The 19,214-nt window shown below is 42.4% G+C and overlaps 1 protein-coding gene across 9 annotated transcripts in view; it reads left to right on the forward strand.

Moving 5' to 3' along the window:
- gramd1bb (GRAM domain containing 1Bb) overlaps window positions 1-19,214 on the forward strand; it is an 88,145-nt gene that overhangs the window by 66,328 nt on the left and 2,603 nt on the right. For 8 of the 9 annotated variants that reach the window (XM_058079299.1, XM_058079300.1, XM_058079307.1 and 5 more), the window contains 17 exons: window positions 1,941-2,151; window positions 2,632-2,652; window positions 3,981-4,004; window positions 6,944-6,964; window positions 7,972-7,995; window positions 13,878-13,962; window positions 15,171-15,274; window positions 15,363-15,458; window positions 15,545-15,625; window positions 15,983-16,098; window positions 16,181-16,346; window positions 16,420-16,615; window positions 16,895-17,038; window positions 17,137-17,255; window positions 18,026-18,168; window positions 18,247-18,350; window positions 18,433-18,736. In XM_058079299.1, coding sequence (XP_057935282.1) covers window positions 1,941-2,151; window positions 2,632-2,652; window positions 3,981-4,004; window positions 6,944-6,964; window positions 7,972-7,995; window positions 13,878-13,962; window positions 15,171-15,274; window positions 15,363-15,458; window positions 15,545-15,625; window positions 15,983-16,098; window positions 16,181-16,346; window positions 16,420-16,615; window positions 16,895-17,038; window positions 17,137-17,255; window positions 18,026-18,168; window positions 18,247-18,350; window positions 18,433-18,736 — 1,959 coding nt within the window. The remainder of the gene's footprint in view (window positions 1-1,940; window positions 2,152-2,631; window positions 2,653-3,980; window positions 4,005-6,943; window positions 6,965-7,971; window positions 7,996-13,877; window positions 13,963-15,170; window positions 15,275-15,362; window positions 15,459-15,544; window positions 15,626-15,982; window positions 16,099-16,180; window positions 16,347-16,419; window positions 16,616-16,894; window positions 17,039-17,136; window positions 17,256-18,025; window positions 18,169-18,246; window positions 18,351-18,432; window positions 18,737-19,214) is intronic. The other variant, XM_058079301.1, reaches the window with a different exon arrangement.

A 19,214-nucleotide genomic window follows, 5' to 3' on the forward strand; every position in this document is an offset into this window, starting at 1 on the left:
TACACATTTTTAGACCATTTTTTCATGAGTCACATTTGAACCACCAGTTGGTACTCAAGTGTACCTTTGTGAGACGCAGAAGTTGTCTGAATAGACCCTGTCTTTGTTAAGGAAAAAAACATTCCTAATAAAAACTACAAGCACAGCTACTATGTAGTTAAACTAATGTAGGGGGTCATATTTGAGCTGGACCATATATCTGTAGTAGCAGAGTAAAATGCAATGTTGCTGGTTTCCACCCACATTCGTCCAAAAACATGCATTGAGATTCCAAGTTGTCCATAGGTATGAATGTGAGTGTGAATGGTTGTTTGTTATATGTGCCCTGTGATTGGCTGGGCACCCGTCCAGGGCATACCTTTGACCCCGGTGAGGATAAGCGACATAGAAAATGGATGGATGGAGGTCTGCTTTGTTTAAAAAGGGTTTTACCTTTGCCAGGAGCTTCAGGTGGGAAAAAAGTAGCTCTTACTTGCTTATCAAATTTAAGACTGTTATCAAATAGCATATCAAGAACTTCAGGGGCAAAAGGAGTGCTAAAATTGTGTTGACTGTGCGATGCACCAGGGGCAAAACTCTGTACGTTAAAAGTCCAGAATTTCTTCTGAGACAACCATTGTTTGATGGCGGAGATCTAGTGCCTTCTTGTATTGTGCCTGGAGATGATTGATCCTCATGGTAGCATGTATAGTGAAATTAAGGTGGGTCCAAGGATGGAACCTTGGGGCATGCCAGATGAGAGAAAAGTAATTGATCGCTACTGAAACTTAGAGTGAGATATAACATGAACCATTTAAGTATAGACCCATGTAGGCCAATGCAGTATCCAAAACAGGAGATTAGGAATAAGTGGTCCACAGCATCAAAAACTGATGTAACTGTACTTTGAAGAATGCGGATTTTGTGCTGTGGCAGTTCCTAAAGCCCAATTGAAATTTGTTAGCAATATTATGGGTTGGACAGACGTTTGACAAAGTTGAAGGATCTCAGTTTGGCTTTTTCAGGAGTGGTCTAGCTACAGCTTGCTTAAGGGCAATGGGGACAATACCCAGCCTGGAGCAGCTGTTCATGACAAGAACAAGGCTGGGACCGATGGTATCTATAACCTCCATCATCATCCTGGCGGGGATTACGTCTCGAGGACAGTTGGTGGGGTTTAAGAGGAGTGGAAATTGGCTCGAAGTTCTCAAAAGTTGTTTTATATGACATGACTCATCAACTTAAATAAATACATAAATTAATGTGTTTCTGAAATAGACATCCGCTATTGGCTTTTTTGCTGAAAACCAATATGCCGATATTGTCCAACTCTCAGTTTCTGATACCAATATCAGGCGATACGGATACCGATATAGGTAACATGACATATCTCTTGATGATGATCGTTTTTCATGATCAGGAAAAGTAGTATTCATTCATTACCGCTTATCCTCACAAGGGTTGCGGGGGTGCTGGAGCCTATCCCAGCTGTCTTCGGGCGAGAGGCGGGGTACACCCTGGACTGGTGGCCAGCCAATCACAGGGCACATATAGACAAACAACCATTCACACTCACATTCATACCTATGGACAATTTAGAGTCACCAATTAACCTAGCATGTTTTTGGAATGTGGGAGGAAACCGGAGTACACGGAGAAAACCCACGCATGCACGAGGAGAACATGCAAACTCCACGCAGAGATGGTCGAGGGTGGAATTGAACTCAGGTCTCCTTTATGTGAGGTCTGCGCGCTAACCACACGACCACCGTGCAGCCCGGAAAAGTAGTAAATAATAATAGCCAAAATAATAATAACCGTAAACACCGCCATGTTTGTTTACACTTCCGGGAAAGAGGATGAACTGCGAGAGCTAGCCGTGAAGTATAAATGTCATTTTTGAGAATTTACCATGACTTGTGTCATTTTCTCATCCTTATTACTCTCTCTTTTCCTTTCAGCACTGCCAGTAACTCCAACAAGAGCACGCCCGCTTGCTCCCCCGTCCTGCGCAAACGCTCGCGCTCACCGACACCACAGAGCCAGGAGGGCGACAACATGGTGGAGAAGGGCTCAGACCACTCCTCGGACAAGTCTCCCTCCACGCCGGAGCAGGTTGTGCAGAGGACGTACTCGCTGCAGTCAGCGCGCAGTGGAGGGAAAAATTCCAAGGTAGGTGACCACGATGACTTGAAACCCCCCTGCGAGAATGCGTACTGGTACCATCTCAACATGGGGTCCGTGAAGCCCTGCCAGTGTGACCATTGGCTTTTTTTTATCCTAGCGCCGTTTGGAATGAACATTTGGAGATCTTACATAGGTTTTAAATGGGTTTTATCCAAATTCTTAATAGTAACGGTATAACACAACGGGGGCCATATTTATATGACAATTTTCCTTATGAGATGATAAAGCCATGTCACTCCCATGGTCTGTCAAGTGTCATCATTCACGTCTCCATTCATTCATCCATCCATCCACAATGTCCACGCCCCCCAGTCCTTCCGCGTTACTGGCCGCCACATGTCACATGATAACCTGTGCCATCTGATGTTGATATTATCTTGATCTGTTTTTCTTTTTTCTTTCGTGCTCATCTTTTTTTTTTATCTGATTTTGTTTTTCTTTGTTCTTCTCCTGTTTGCATGCTAGTCTCACAAGCGACTTTCCAAAGTAAGCATTACTCTTTTCTTTCTGTTCTGCAAAATGTTTCTGTGCTCCTCGTCCTCCCTGTCCTGCTTCGTCCTTCCTCTCGTCTTGTCTTGTGAGATCACCCCGGCCTGCTTCTCCATACCGCAACCCGTGGACAACAACCTCCTCCACCTCGCTCTACCTGCCCTCTTCTTCTTCCCTCTCCTGTGATGTGCTATGTAGCACTTGTGTTAGTTGACTGATCATATTTACACACTCGCTGGCTGCTCCATCAGGTACACGTGCACAGATCCGACGCAAGAGCCGTATCAAAGATTTCGCCCTGATAAAGATAATAATGCTCAGTTTTCATTGATGATTGAATGTGTATTGCATCATACTCTGCTACTCTTTATTCACGAGGGGAAAACGTACAAATATGTATATATTTTTTAATGTGCATGCATGCGTTGCTTTTCTCCAGGTACTCCGGTTTCCTCCCACATTCCAAAAACAACATGCTGGGTTAATTGGTGACTCCAAATTGTCCATAGGTATGAATGTGAGTGTGAATGGTTGTTTGTCTACATGTGCCCTGTGATTGGCTGGCGACCAGTCCAGGGTGTACCCCGCCCCTCGCCCCAAGACAGCTGGGATAGGCTCCAGCACGCCCGATACCCTAAGCAGTAGAAAATGAATGAATTAAGTTGAAATATTTGGAACATTTTTAAGAAACTGCAAAAATGGGATTTTCACCTACTTTATATGACAAAGCTGAGATGCAGTTTTTGCTTTTCAAATCCTTTCATTTTGGAGTATGTGGGTCTTGGTGGAAAAGGTTTGGACACCCCGGTCTGTGATATGTTGTTTTCAAGTGTTGTTCATAGATAGGGCAAATAAACAAGAGGCTGCCTCATAGGATACACACACACACTTATTACGCTCTTAATACACATGCCAAATGATTACATCACCCCTCACTTTTGTGCCACAATCTAAGCCGACCGACAAACACCACTCACCCCCTCCATCCCACGTGTAAGCCTCAGTCAGCCTCGGTCACATGACCCCAGACCATGGTGTGAGGTCGCCCCGGCAACGTGAGCCTGATCACCCTAACCCTAATGCAATCCAAATAAAAGAGCAGCGAAGGGGGCCGCTCCCTGCCTCCCTGCGCAAACACCCACCAACCATCACGCCGGCCCCCCGTGTCTCATGCGTCACATTTAAACACTCAATGACATCATCAGGCCTCTGGCGGTCAGATTGCCCCCGACTATTCTTTTTTTTTATTTTATATATATATATAACTATATATATATGCATTTCTATGCTCATCTGACTTTGTTTTCTCTTGGATTGTCTTTCAGTATGACAGACTAAACCTGATTAAAGTAAGCATTTCTTCTTCTTTTCTTTTGGCCACCCCTGCTGCCCCCCTTCCCGATCTGCTCCAACACCCTTCCACTCGGTCCCCGCCACCCCACCACCCACTTCCTCAGTGCCTGTGACACTACAGGCTCCTCTGTCCGTGCATCCCAGTGTTGTGATTAGTTGTGTCAATGCAAAAAAATCATCAGAATAGGGTGAAACAGCTAAATTCAAATTCTGAGGTCAGAGGTCATATATTGTGTGAAATGAGCCGCTGAAAACATGTTAGTTTAACTCAAACTGTACATTTTGGCTTTTGTTATTCCACTTAAGTCCTGTAGGTGTAGATAGTATGCATTTGCCAGTTGACGCGGAATGCTAATGCTAAAACAAAGCTAACAACAGAGCATTTTTGTTATTTGTGCTTCAAATAGGTGTGGTCAGAAGTTGACATACACGCATCATAACCATGCACATCCTAAATTTGCTAAATTTTTGTCTTTTGTCTATTAAATTATGGAAATATATATTTTCATATAAATGGATCCATGTATACATATATGGAATATGTACACTCGTTTTTCTATCTTGACTGTCATAGACACTGTCAGCTGATTTTTTTTTTTTTTACAATATGTAAAGAAAATAGTATGATAGTGTCAGGATTAATCACCCCAGAGCGCATATCAAACGCACACACTCACGCAGCATGCAACTTATTCATAGAGCTGCCTCCAGTTATAATTCCTCCCTTGTGTCTCCGTCACCTTCAAATCAGATTAGCCCACATTAGCTCAGTGATCGTCACAGGCCGGCCATGGGTCATCTCACTGTAAACCGTGATTTTAAATGACCAAAAATGTTGAAATGCACCAACCTATATTGATATTGATATTGATATCCCTGCTAATTGCGGGGGTTACGTTCCCGGTCCACCAGCAAATGGCAAAGCGGGTGATACACGGCTCCAAACCCTCCTGCTGGCTTCACGTTGAAGTTCTTCTCCAATTTTGTATCAACATTTGCAATAAGTGTAATTATTAGATAAGATGCAGCTACACAATCCTCCTTTCACTTCAATTGCCGGTCAAAAGTTTGGGAATGCTCCCGTCTTTTCCACAAGAAAAGCCTAGATTTATGTAAAATACTCAGTTGCTCTTCCATTGTTAAGTCCCTTTTTTTTTTTAGCAACAAATGACTTTCTTCAATACAATGCTGTTCAACTGTTCACGAGGGTACAGTGTTTTGATGCAGACAGAGGAGGTAATAAGTACTCCAGAACACTGCAAGGAATGGCTTGCTGCAACAATTTTGCAGTTTTGGGTAACTTTACCCTTTTTTTTTTTACCTTTGGCACTTCACCACTTACCTTTGTACCATTTCAAGCTATTCCCTGGACTTGAGCGACTTTTTCATCCATTTTCTATACCGCTTATCCTCACGAGGGTCGCAGGCATGCTGGAGCCTACCCCAGCTGTCTTTGGGGTGCACACCGGACTGGTGGCCCGCCTAATCATAGGGCACATATAGACAAACAACCATTCACACTCACATTCATACCTATGGACAATTTGGAGTCTCCAATTAACCTAGCAATTTTTTGGAATGTGGGAGGAAACCAGAGTACCCCGAGAAAACCCACGCATGCACGGGTAGAACATGCAAACTCCACACAGAGAATTCTGAGCAGGGAATCGAACCTTTGTGTCGTAGCTGAGTGGCCTTCTAACCAATCGTTCACAGTGTAGCCCGACTTGAGCGACTTGAATGTCAATATATAAAAACTTTCACTAAAACTATACTGTATTTTTGTATATTTGATGCTTTGCTATCACAAACTAATGCTAAATTACTTTCCACTTATTTTTATGTGGGGAAAAGTAAATATGACCAAAAATCAGTGAATTCTGAATTGAAACGCTAGCTGTGCTAACACATACATATTATGGACATTTTTGGTTGAAAATCAAGGCTTTCCACCTCAAATGTTTGCTTGCGGTTTAATGACAGTAACAAAATCCTGGAACTCCTGTCTTTTTCCCCCCGTACCTACCCTGAATGATAACTGCACCATATTTTTAGGAGGCTGGAGAAACCTCTACTTGTTACGTCATGAATATTATTTCAAATGAAGACACTCTGCTGCCCTCTGTTGTTCATTAAGGGAAACGTCTTTTATATAAATGGCACGACACACACACCGGACACTTTTGGTACACGGTTTAATGAAATCTAGTATGAGAGGTGTTTGAAATGTCTTTATAGTGTTTGCAGGGTGCGCTGCAAAAGAAACCTGAGCATTATTATCTTTTGTTTTGCGAGTCATAAGATCATGCAGCCAATGTTGTGGCAAGTGATGATATTTACTTAAAGGGGACCTATGATGCTTTTTCCACTTTTCTGACTTATGAATGTAGTTAGAATGTTCTATTGTCATGTTAAACCATGCCAAAGTTTCAGATAATGAGGTGTGCGTATTTGGAAGTTTGATATCACAGAGGGGCGTATTTCCTTATATGGTTCATAGTTGGGAAGCACTCTGGGCGTGTTACCATTCACAGTGGAGTGGGCATGCCCAGAGGCGTGGGTGGAATAAATTAAAACACACAGTTTTGTCAGGAAGTACAAATCAAAGGAAATCCAGCTGGAATAGGTGCAGAATCTGGGAAAATCTAAAAAGTTTTCTGTGCTGGTTATTGTGTGTAACTGCTCTATAAGAGACCACAACTCAATACAAAGGGTTGAAAATGAGCATAATAGGTCCCCTTTAACATTTGAATCATTTCTTTGTAAATAGACAGATGTTGTTGTTATCAGACACAGGCTGATGTCGACCTTGGACTTTTTGGTCGTTTTTCACATCCTTAACTTGTGGAATAATTCAATCTCCTTTCTCTCTTTCTCCTTCCCGCTCCCGCTCTCTCTCTCCTCTTTCTCTTTTTATCTCTTTGCCTCTCTGCAGAAGAGCCAAAGCTGGTACAACGTAAGTGCCCCCTTTTTTTCTTCTATGTCATTCACATTGTTTGTGGATGGATGCTTCATTGTTTGAACTTGTACGTGTGGGTGTGTCAATGACGAATGAACATTTAGCATCAAGAACGTTATCTTCCTGAACGAAGACCGTTTCCTGCCCGAGAGAAACCACTATTGGGCCCAGCACAGGTTTTAAAAGGCAACAAGTGGACTGTAGTGATTGGCGGATGTACGTAATAACTGGGTTAGTAGAGTAGAGGATATATGGATCCACATGTCAAGGATGCATATTCCCTACTCGGACTTCAGACCTTCTGTTTGCAGTCTCAGCCCCTTTTAGTATGTAGTATCATAGTCTGGTTAGTGTTCCACAGTTTGATTACCGTCCAAACAACAATGCTACTCGAGTATGTTAACGTTGAGCAAAGGACAAAAGTCCTTGAGAAGAATGTTATTTCTCCATCATAAACACTTCTTGGATAAGCACGATTCATGAAGGCATGGGTTTGGTGTGGAAGAACTTGCACAGGACCCTGACCTCAAAAAAACCCATCAAACATCTTCGGGGTGATGTAGAACGGATATGGTGACCTGGTGTCCAAAATGTTCTTCCAGTGTCACACATGCCTCGATATTTTTGCATAAATAGACTTTAGATCAAATGTGCTGTCATGCCATTTAAACTTTTTTTTTTTTTTTTGACAAATCAACGTTTGTTTGAATGCAAAAGGTAAACCTATACATCATCCTGGCTTTATTATTGCAGTTCTTTATAATACCACTAGGCGGTGTGCTAACACCATATCTTCCCTGTAAGCCTTTTTTCAGCTTGTTTTGATGACGTCCACAAGAATGAGTGAGTGAAGTGATGTGTGTTCCCAAAAAAGTGTTATTTTAATCCCTTTTATTTCCTTCTTTTTATTATTATTTTATTTTATTTTATTTTAATTTTTATTATTTTTTAATTTGTATTATTATTATTATTATTCCATATGTGTGTGTACATTCTCTCCCCAGCATGAAAGACAACACATCATGAGAGTAAGCATGACTTGTATTCTTTTTGCTCGCTCTGGCCTCTCAAGACTGGCTACCATCCCAGTCTGTTTGTCATTCCACTCACCCGGTGCTGTTCCCACCTCATTGCAAACCCCAATGTGACCTCAAATCCACAATAATGTATTTGGTGCTAAATCTTCAATTCTGGATTTGGATTGTGCCGCAGCCCAAATTACAGTTGGAAGCTCTGTTCTAATTTGGGTGCGCAACAGGTGGCAGCACACGGACGTTCTCACTGTACTAAGCAAACCATCAAAAGGGGCTACAGGCATGCTTTGAATGCCTTTGCATAACATTTGCAATGGAGCATGGTGCTGAAACGTGGAGGATGTTATTGTATGCAGCAGGGGTGGACAACCCAAGCAAGGCTTTGTCCACTTGAAAGCTGACTCTTGTAGCATGCCAGTCACATGTCCTCTACTAATGTCAGCGTAACAATTAGTGTAGTGTGGGGCATAGTGTGCAGATGACGCCGTTAACACTTCAGCAATGGACAATTTGACTCTTAAGTTCAATGCAACAATGGTGATTCTTACCTTGGAATTATCTAATGGAGCAACAACTTTGATTGTTTGTGATCTCTGTTTTGTTTACGCCTTTGACAGCTTTGGCTTTCCTGATGTCTTCTTTCTCTCGTTTCATCCTGGCCAGATCGGCCACACAGACGCCATATTTGTACTTTGCAATGACTTCTTTCTGGAATTCTGGAATTCCACACTGTTTTTCACCTTCTTTATCAAATTGCTGGCACTCACAACTTTCTTTGGCCCCATGGTGGGTTATTTAGGAGACACACTCAATTAAAAAAATGCATGGACAGTGAGTTAGCAACACGTAGAGTGCTTTGTTTGGGAACTAGGGACTAGGACAAGACAATATAATAGTTTGTTCCATGCAATATTGAATGTATACAATACAGCCAAAAAAACCCCAACAAAAATAGAAAATCTGCAAGATTCTTTTAAGACTAAAGTTAAAATATCAGGAAAAAAGGGGCGAAATCCTCATTTTACAAGAATAATATAAAAGAGTAAAGTGGGGGAAAGTAACATCCTATTATGACATTATTTATAAGTCATAATGTTATGAAAAACAAACGAAAATTTAATGACGTAATTTAAAAAATTGGTCAAGGTTAATTAGGTTAATTTAGGAAAATTAGGTTGCAAAAAAGTTATAATGTTACAAGAATAAATTTTAAATATGATGGGACTTAAGTCATAATTATGTGGAATAAATTTGCAAAAATGGAAACAGCTGTAATTTGACAAGAATAAAGTCCAAATATTGAGGGGGAAAAAAATCAAAATTTACGGGAATAAATGTAATATTATGAGAAAAAATAATGTCTTACATCATTTTTGAATGTTGTAATATTATGAGAAATAAAACAATAAAAAAACTACATCATTTTGACTCTAAACTTGGCACAGACCTTCACCAACATGGAATGGTTGTGTTCTACCTATCAACTTAAAAATATTCCTGTCAAAGATTTTGCTATCCCCTCCATATACTGTAGGTGAGGTATAGAGTCTATACAGACAGGACTATACCAACTATAGGGAGTGGGTAAACAGGCATATCACAAAATAATAGTTCCATAGACTTGCATCAAGTTGCAGTGATACTGCATGCAGGATAGTGAATGAGCTTGTACCATTTGCATTCAGAGGCAGGGTGGGTGGTTTATTGAAATAATACTCTACATACACTAATTCTTGAGTATGAGTCATACATTTTTGTGATAAAGACACAGCAAAAAATTTAAAAGAAAAGACAAACGATGTAATATTGCCGTTATGACAATATTGTAATACAACTTGTGATACGAACAGGGAGTTTTTTTCTGGATAGAAATGACTGTCACTCCTGACCTCTAATAGTACTGAATTCACACCTATTAGTGAGCCACGTCATCCATGCAGGCTTTATATGGGTACTTCCTCCGCAGTTCTCCCCTCAGGCTGCACAAACAAGAGGAAATACACGGATAAAAAGGGTGGGGAGGGAGCGCATGTGGTTGCTATTCAAAACAGCAGATGAGCCATCCCCGCTTATCAAAGCACAAAACCATGTCCACATGGGTTTCCTCATTCTATGTCAATACAGTATCGATACAAGAACACCCACACACAGTGCTGTGGCATTATGTAACAATAAAATGTCAAATATTAATGAAAGCTGCTGTGGTAAAAGGATGAGCATAACGAGCACCTCCACCCTTCAGTCGTGACAAACCCCACCCTGGTTTTCCGATACCAGTCTCGGCCATCCCTGTCTGTTTGTGCAAGGGGTTAATAGTTAACCGCATTGATAAATACTGTCTAGTACCTGGATGCAGCATCGGCGCAACAATGGCCTTGTTCATTGTTTGATTTATTGGAGGACAAAGAGCTTGAAATGAGCAGCAGTGGCGCCGCAAGTCGTCTCCAAGGAAAATTCGAGAGAGTTTCTGCTACTTGCATTTCAGTCCTCAGTGTGTGATAAAAGGGTCTAGTGAATGGAGGCGAATGTGTGTTGGGGGGGGGTATAGTGTGCTCACAACACCGTGACCTTTATAAACACGCTCGCCTTTGGTATTCTTCCATATTTTTAGTCAAGTGTTGAAAGATGTTATTTATGCTTCTGTATGTTGAGTGCTGCCAGAATAGAAGCTGCATTGAGAGCTAAGACAAGATCGTTAAATTGTACTAATCTGCTTATTTGGTACCTCAACTGTATCCACTATTGGTGCTTTTGACTCGCATTAAAACCATTCATGCAGTCTAATATAATGACTCCACCTCACATTTGAATGGTAACTAGCGCCAGCGTCTTTGTTATTCAATCTAAGAATGAAAAGTATCGATACAGTATTTCATGCAGATATCCCACAAAATGACATCACACAGAAGAGCCGCCATTTTTGTACTCGTACTATTTACACAGACCCCTGCAGCAAGAAGTGGGAAACAGTAATCCCTTGTTCATTGGGGTTAATTGGTCTCAGACCTTATCAGCAATGAGAAGTGAATTTCAAAGTAGGATTCCTCATTTATAAATTTGAATATTTTCATAGAATAGAAAATGTGTTAGATTAGAGCCCTCTAGACATGACATAACACACTTCTAGTTACCTTTACACTGGTATTAGCCAGCATTTAAGACATAAATAAAATTTGTGTTGCAATAAATCTTATTATTATTATTCATTCATTCATTCATTTTCTACCGCTTTTCCTCATGAGGGTCGCGGGGGGTGCTGAAGCCTATCCCAGCTGTCATCGGGCGAGAGGCGCGGTACACCCTGGACTGGTCGCCAGCCATTATTATTATTATTATTATTATTACTGAAGACAGCTGGGATAGGCTCCAGCACCCCCCACTTACTTGTGAGGATAAGCAGTAGAAAATGAATGAATTAATTATTATTATTATTGTGTATTCTGTATTATTATTATTATCATTATTATTATTATTATTATTATTAACCCGCCTCTCACCCGAAGACAGCTGGGATAGGCTCCAGCACCCCGGCGACCCTTGTGAGGATAAGCGGTAAAAAATGAAATTATTATTATTATTATCATTATTATTATTGTATTGTTGTTGTTATTATTGTGTATTATTATTGTGTATTATCCCAAAGACAGCTTGGATAGGCTCCAGCACCCTCGTGAGGAAAAAGCGGTAGAAAATGAATGAATTATTATTATTATGTATTATTTATTATTATTATTTGCAGAGCTGCCAGATATGTGAGTTGATTTGCCCGAAATTTGTGATTGGAGATGCCTAAGGTATCTATCTATTGCCTAGCGTTGCTCCGTCTTAGGGAATGGTGATTCCATGTTCCATGTTGATGTTCGGCAGCCGGGTTGTGGCTCTTCTCATGATTGATGGTGTTGTTTTGCAGGAGGAGGTAACTGGAGGTTATGCTCACATCTGTTCTCTGTAACTCAATCACTCTGGCCAGACTCAACACTCCAGTGTTGCAGACTTAAAAACTTCACATTCTCTCCTCCAAACATCCTCAGGTGGTCTTTGACTGCTTTTCTCGATGCTGGGGGTCGTAAACAGACAAATTACGGCAGACTTAAGTAGCAACCACACACAAGTCATACACATACAAGTCACACACTTTCTTGGTAGTTAGAGAGAGAGGAGTGGTGCACAAGGGAGGGGGAGCTACAACCATGATAATAAAGGACTTGTTGCTTGGGGTTACTCGAGGGCAACGGCCGTAACTCCTCTCCCTGTGTGTGTGAAAGGAAGACAGCGAGAGAGACACAAGGATCATGTGGCTGGAGTGTGCCTCTCTGCCCACTTCTCTACACTGACAGCACCCAAAACACCCACCAGCTTCTTTTACTACACCCCAACAAGCTCTTCAGCGTCTGGGGGGTTCGCAGAGGGAGGTTGGATATTATCTATCCATGAGGCGGAAAGGATCGAGTATGGATACGGATGAGGATTGTTTGGTGTCGGATTGGGAGGCTGTGCTGGAGCTGGACGAGGCCCTGGCAGGGTGGCTTCTTCGGGGTCCAGCGAGAGGGGAGTGGGGTTGGGAGTGGGGCTGGGCCGCCTCAGACCTCCAGGAGGAATCTGATTGGAACTCTGAGGAGATCCCGGCAGTAAGTTGCCCCTTGCTTTAATTGCTAGAGAGGGAAATGTATATAGAAGTTGATGGTGTGTTTGGCTGTAAAGTAGAAGCAAAGTTCAGTTTTTAATACAGTATATAAATAGAGTACCCGCCTGGTTGAGACTCATTGGGTTCTGAGCACTCAAATACTTCTCTTGTCTGGTTTTGCATTTGCATATTGCCAGAAAAGAACATAATCTAGCATTCAAACCCTTGCATGGTGTTCTTTTCCCACAGGCCGGATCCAAAGTAGTACGGCATATTCTTCTTTTGTTACTTTCAGCTATTGTTGTTTCCTCAAGCTTTCCTGTTGAAGGAAAACATCTGGCAAAGACAGTGAGAGCAACCCACACTCAAATGACACACATTTTGTCGTTTTTCCGACACTGTATTCTTGTTTGCTAAAGGCCACAGAAGGATGATTTGGCCAGACTGTACATTTCTATCAAGTTTGAAGGTTTCGGTCATAACTGCATTTCCTAACATAGTGTACTCGCTGGCCACAACATGAAGGTATTATTGTTGTTTTGCAGAACTGTTGTCCTCTTGTGTACCTAGATAAGGCACTTATTACACACCTCGTTGTCGGATCAATTTTAGAATAGAAGTAGTCAGAAAGGCTGAGGGAGGGGCGGAGGCTGCGTAATGTTATTGATGTGGGATTGGGACAATAGCAAGGATAATACTTTTTCCACCGATGGCTGCACACAGGGTGGGGGTGGGGGGCACTTTGATACATCTTCTAAACTAAAGATGCTAAATCCAATGCAGTGTAGCTCAATATATGCGAGGACATTTGCCAAGCAAATATGTCCTATGCCAATAAAAAGGGACTGTGGTCTGAAAATGGCCCCCACCATGCACTTTGAACACCACCCCATAGGGTTAAAAGAGCTGTCATTAGCAGGTGTACCTAATGTTGTGGCCAATGTAGTTTGCTTTGAATGCAACTCATTTCAACACTCACAGCATGTTTACTGAATGATCCGAAGCAGGCCGACGTATGAAGATGATGCTTTTTATGTGCAACTCTGTTTGCCATTAAGTCCATCTCCACTTCTTGTCAAAATCCCACAAAGAACTGTTAACATCAAGTCTCAGTCCAGGGTTTTGACAAGGTTTGAATGGCTGCATAGCAACGATGATGCCTATTTGTATGTCTGTGTGTGTGCCTGTGTGTGTGTGTGTGTGTGTGTGAGGTTTGTATATGTGTGTCTCTCACTTTGATTGCCCCCTGCAGGTGCTGAGCCCCACATACAAGCAACGCAATGAGGACTTCAGGAAACTCTTCAAGCATCTACCTGACACAGAGCGACTCATTGTGGGTGAGTGGACGTCAGTGGGTCTGCACGGCGGACGAGTGGTTAGTGCACAGACCTCACAGCTAGGAGATCCGAGTTCAATCCCACCCTCGAGCATCTCTTTGTGGAGTTTGCATGTTCTCCCTGTGCATGCGTGGGTTTTCTCCGGGTACTCCGGTTTCCTCCCACATTCCAAAAACATGCTAGGTTAATTGCTGACTCCAAATTGTCCATAGGTATGAATGTGAGTGTGAATGGTTGTTTGTCTATATGTGCCCTGTGATTGGCTGGCCACCAGTCCAGGGTGTACCCTGCCTCTCGCCCGAAGACAGCTGGGATAGGCTCCAGCACCCCCCGCGACCCTCGTGAGGATAAGCGGTAGAAAATGAATGAATGAATGGACGTCAGTGACACACAGAGGCCGTCACAGGAAGCAACTAATAAGAGTGATATTGTCATCCTGTTTGACTGTTATTACGCAAAAAGAATTGCCTCACAGTACCGACTACTGTCATATTGTGAAAACAAAACAGGAAAAGTTTAGGGGACAGACAAAAAAAATGAGAAGCAATAACCATAGCAGCAATAGCAACATTATTGCTTGGCTTAAGAGGGGAATGGAGACTGGCGAAGGCTGAGCAATTATCAAAAATTAAAGTGTTTGATCAAGCTTAAATTAAAAAGAGACAGACAGAACAACAACAGAACAAAAAACAATATCAAAAGACAGCAAAGTGAAAGCGATACCGCCCACTAGTGCTTCGTTTAAGAGGGGACAGACGGAAGGGTGAGCAGTTAAAAACTGAACAGTGCTTAATCAAGCTTAAATAAAGTGGGGACCTACAGGAAGAAAAGAATAGAAGGCAGTAAAAACAAAAACAATATGACCCCTGAGTGCTTGGTTAAGAGGGGCAAACGGACAGAGGAGCAATGAAAAATTTAATCGTGCATGATGGTCCTTAACATAAAGGAGGACCGATAGAAAGGGAAATAGAACAGAAAGCAACAACAAAGGCAATGTTTGGTCTTAGAGTGTTGAGTGGAGAAATCAACATTTTTATCGTTGGTGTGTTGCAACAAGGCCCTTTTTTTAATTTAAGAGGGCAGGGGGGACGCTTGTGTTCAGAGCTGACTTCAATTCTTACTCTTTTTGGACAAACCGGGCTGACGTTTGTATAGAAATTGCATGGTGCGTGTTGTGCTAAAAAGCATGTCCTGTCTTCATGTGTCAGACTACTCCTGTGCTCTGCAACGGGACATCCTCCTGCAGGGACGACTCTACCTCTCCGAGAACTGGATCTGTTTCTATAGCAACATCTTCCGCTGGGAAACACTGGTATGCTTGTTAGCGCTCTGTCTGCCACTCTGTTGGCACGATGGTATGTGTGTACATGCGTGTAAATGTGAATTTTGCTTGTGTGTAGCTGACAGTGCGATTAAAGGACATCTGCTCGATGACGAAAGAGAAGACTGCCCGCCTCATTCCCAACGCCATCCAGGTCTGCACTGACAATGAGAAGGTAAGCTTCACATACGTAGACTAGAATAGAATGGCTTGGTTTGTATTGTACACGTTTCCATACCAAACACCATTCACTCTTCACAGCACTTTTTCACCTCCTTTGGAGCAAGAGACAGGACGTACATGATGATGTTCAGACTATGGCAGAATGCGCTGCTCGACAAGGTAAGCCACTTTGAGGCAATAATTACCATAGGAAAGATTATGCAAATGGTTTATTTTTATTTTTATTTTTATTTTTATTTTTATTTTTATTTTTATTTTTATTTTTATTTTTATTTTTATTTTTATTTTTATTTTTATTTTTATTTTTATTTTTATTTTTATTTTTATTTTTATTTTTATTTTTATTTTTATTTTTATTTTTATTTTTATTTTTATTTTTATTTTTATTTTTATTTTTGACAGTAGAGAGAGACAAAAACAGCAACAACAACAATTCCCATGACATGGTTTTGTTTATTTTCTAATAATATTTACAATATTTCATAATAAAAAAGCTAATTTCTGTTCTTTATGCAGCCTCTGTGCCCCAAAGAGTTGTGGCACTTTGTCCATCAGTGCTACGGCAACGAGCTGGGCCTAACCAGCGATGACGAGGACTACGTTCCCCCAGATGACGACTTCAACACCATGGGGTGAGTGTGCAGCAGCCAACGTACCGACCACCTTTGTGAGCCTAATGCTGTGCCCCCACGCGGGGATTTGTGGTGCCTTCAGGTTCAGTGAGGAGATTCCCAACGAGGAGAACGAGATCAACAATGACAATTTGTCCAAGAGCAGCGCAGAGGCCAAGCCTGAAGGAAGTCCTCCTCTTCCTCATAAGAAGATGGTCCCAAACAGCACCATGGAGCGCACAAGCAGCCACCATGACACGCCCATCACCGTAAGTCACAGTGCAATCATCATGGCGTGTATTCTCCTTCCATTCTAATAAAACGCCTTTTGTGTGTTGGAAGTTTGACCTCCCCGCAGACGATTTCACAGACTGCCCGACAGACGGTGAGCTGCTGGCCATGCCACTGCTGGTGGAAGAGAGGAACAACGACACCGGTGGCGGTGGCAGCGGCCCTATCCCCTCGCCCTCGCTGGACTTTAACGACAACGAGGACATCCCTACCGAGCTCAGCGACTCCTCGGAGACACACGATGAGGGTGAGTGACGGGCGACAGAGCATAGATAAAGCGTCGGAAGCAGCTTTGTATTGACTCAAGTATTGGAGGTGTTGCCTTCATTGTCGTTATGACAGCTCGCCATATTCTGGGAAGATGTTTGTCCAGTCGTGCGTGCTTGGTCTAGCTCACCATATTATGCTTTTATTGAACTTGCATCACATTGGAACAGAAAAGAAACTTCCCAAAACTGGAAAAATTGGAATCATAGAATTGACCAAAGATTTTAGTGTATTTACGTGAGTTCTCCTGCTTGTTCAGGTGAGGTCCAGGCATTCCACGAGGACCTGAACGGGAGGCAGCACATTAACGAGATCTACAAGTTCAGCGTGGACAAACTCTACGACATTCTCTTCACCGAGTCACAGTTCATGAGTGACTTCATGGAACAGAGGCGCTTCTCAGGTAGTAAATGTTTTTCTTTTTTTTGTTTTTTTTTTTTGCCCAAATCTCCCTCGGAACAGCTTTCTCAGCCATTATTCCTGCTATTTGCGTGCGCTCAGATGTGGTTTACCACCCGTGGAAGAAGGAGGAGGCCGGGAACCAGACCAGAGAGATCATGTACACCATCTCTCTGTCGAACCCCCTGGCCCCCAAGACTGCTACCGTCACGGAGACTCAGGTATATCGCAGATCCTTGCTAATCATGACAAATAAATGATGGACCAGTCCATAGAAATACATATAATACGCCTCTCATGTTTATTAGAAATTATACAATTTGGAGTCTGACAACAACTTTCTAGTTGACATTATTGGCAGAACAACCTATAACGATATGAACCGATATCTGGTTTTTCAATATGTGCTGCTAATTATATTATTGGATATCCCTATTTATGTTAACCAGGCAATGTGGTTAAATTACTTCCTCAAAAATAGGAAAGGATTGAGCCGCTCAGTACGATATGAGCAATAAAATATATTAAATACTATATGCATAAATACCTATAAAACACCACTAGGTGACAGTATCACCATCCACAATTACCATCCTGATATCGCTCCATAAACTATAAGCAGGGTGAATGACTGTATTTTAATTTTATTATGCAATGACTAATCAGGGCTGCATGGCGGTCGAGTGGTTAGCACACAGGCCTCACATGTAGGAGACCCGAGTTCAATTCCATCCTCGGCCATCTTTGTGTGGAGTTTGCAAGTTCTCCCCGTGCATGCACGGGTTTTCTCCGGGTACTCCGGTTTCCTCCCACATTCCAAAAACATGCTAGGTTAATTGGCGACTCCAAATTGTCCATAGGTATGAATTTGAGTGTGAATGGTTGTTTGTCTATATGTGCCCTGTGATTGGCTGGCGACCAGTCCAGGGTGTATGTACCCCGCCAGACATGTGAGCAGGGCGGTGTTGAGTCCCCAATGATTCCTTTTCAGACCCTGTACAAGGCCAGTCAGGAGAGCGAGTGCTACATCATCGACGCCGAGGTGATCACACACGACGTGCCCTACCATGACTACTTCTACACGCTCAACCGCTACATGCTCACCCGAGTGGCCAAGAACAAGTGTCGTTTACGGTGAATGAAAGCAAAACACACCCAGATTGTTCTTTGTCTTCCTGATGTTGATGTTAAGATTATGATATCATCTACCAGGGTATCCACAGAGCTGCGCTTCAGGAAGCAGCCATGGGGGCTGGTGAAGGGCTTCATAGAGAAGAACTTCTGGAGCGGACTGGAGGAGAACTTTCGACATCTCGGTATACTTTTTTGTTCGTGAAATATTGTCCTTTTTTTCGCAAGAACATGAAATATGATCCGATGTATCCATCACATTCTCAGAACTGGAGCTGTCCAAGCTGGAGGACATCCTCACCGAGTCCCATCAGCTCTCCCCGAAGGCTAACAAAGTGGTGAAGAACGCCACGGTGAGGCGGAAGAAGAGGCCAACCCCCCACATGCGCAGCCAACACTTGGACGAGGCGCTCAGTCCCGTCACCACGCCAACGGACGAGGAGGTCATCCAGCGCATCAAGCATGTGGCGGGATCCACGCAGACCAGACATCAGAGTCCGGTGCACCGCCATCTGCCTGCAGGCTTTGCTCTCTACAGCGTCTCCAAACTGCTGCTCGTCATCAGCTTTGTGTAGGACATTTCTCACATGGCACACCGGATAGCACACACTCATTGGACACTTCGTTACGTGTACCGTCACTATCCCATGGCGCTAAATGAAAAGCCAACTGAAGCTATATTCCATTCAAAATAATCGCAGCTACCTACTTTCTCAGGTCAGAGGTATGCAGACTTATTACAGGGGCCCGCCACCTCCGACCCTGGGCCTCATGTGTCTTATGTTAATGTGTATCGATCTTATTTATTCATGGACTATTTTAATGTACATAATATAGCAGGTGATGTATTATACATGATATCATTATATTATATATCCATGATATACATTATTTCGTTCAATCCCAGATATTTTTCAAGAGACAACCACTTCAGCAGTGGCATCATTAGGTCTATTTTAGGGGGGCTTCAGCATAAGCCCCATTTTTTCTGACTTTTTTTAAATAAATTTTTTATTGTTTTTTTTTCCAAAAAAATCTCAAATTTCATA

The sequence above is a fragment of the Doryrhamphus excisus genome, chromosome 8 (genome assembly GCF_030265055.1).
Source record: "Doryrhamphus excisus isolate RoL2022-K1 chromosome 8, RoL_Dexc_1.0, whole genome shotgun sequence".
Lineage (NCBI taxonomy): Eukaryota > Metazoa > Chordata > Actinopteri > Syngnathiformes > Syngnathidae > Doryrhamphus > Doryrhamphus excisus.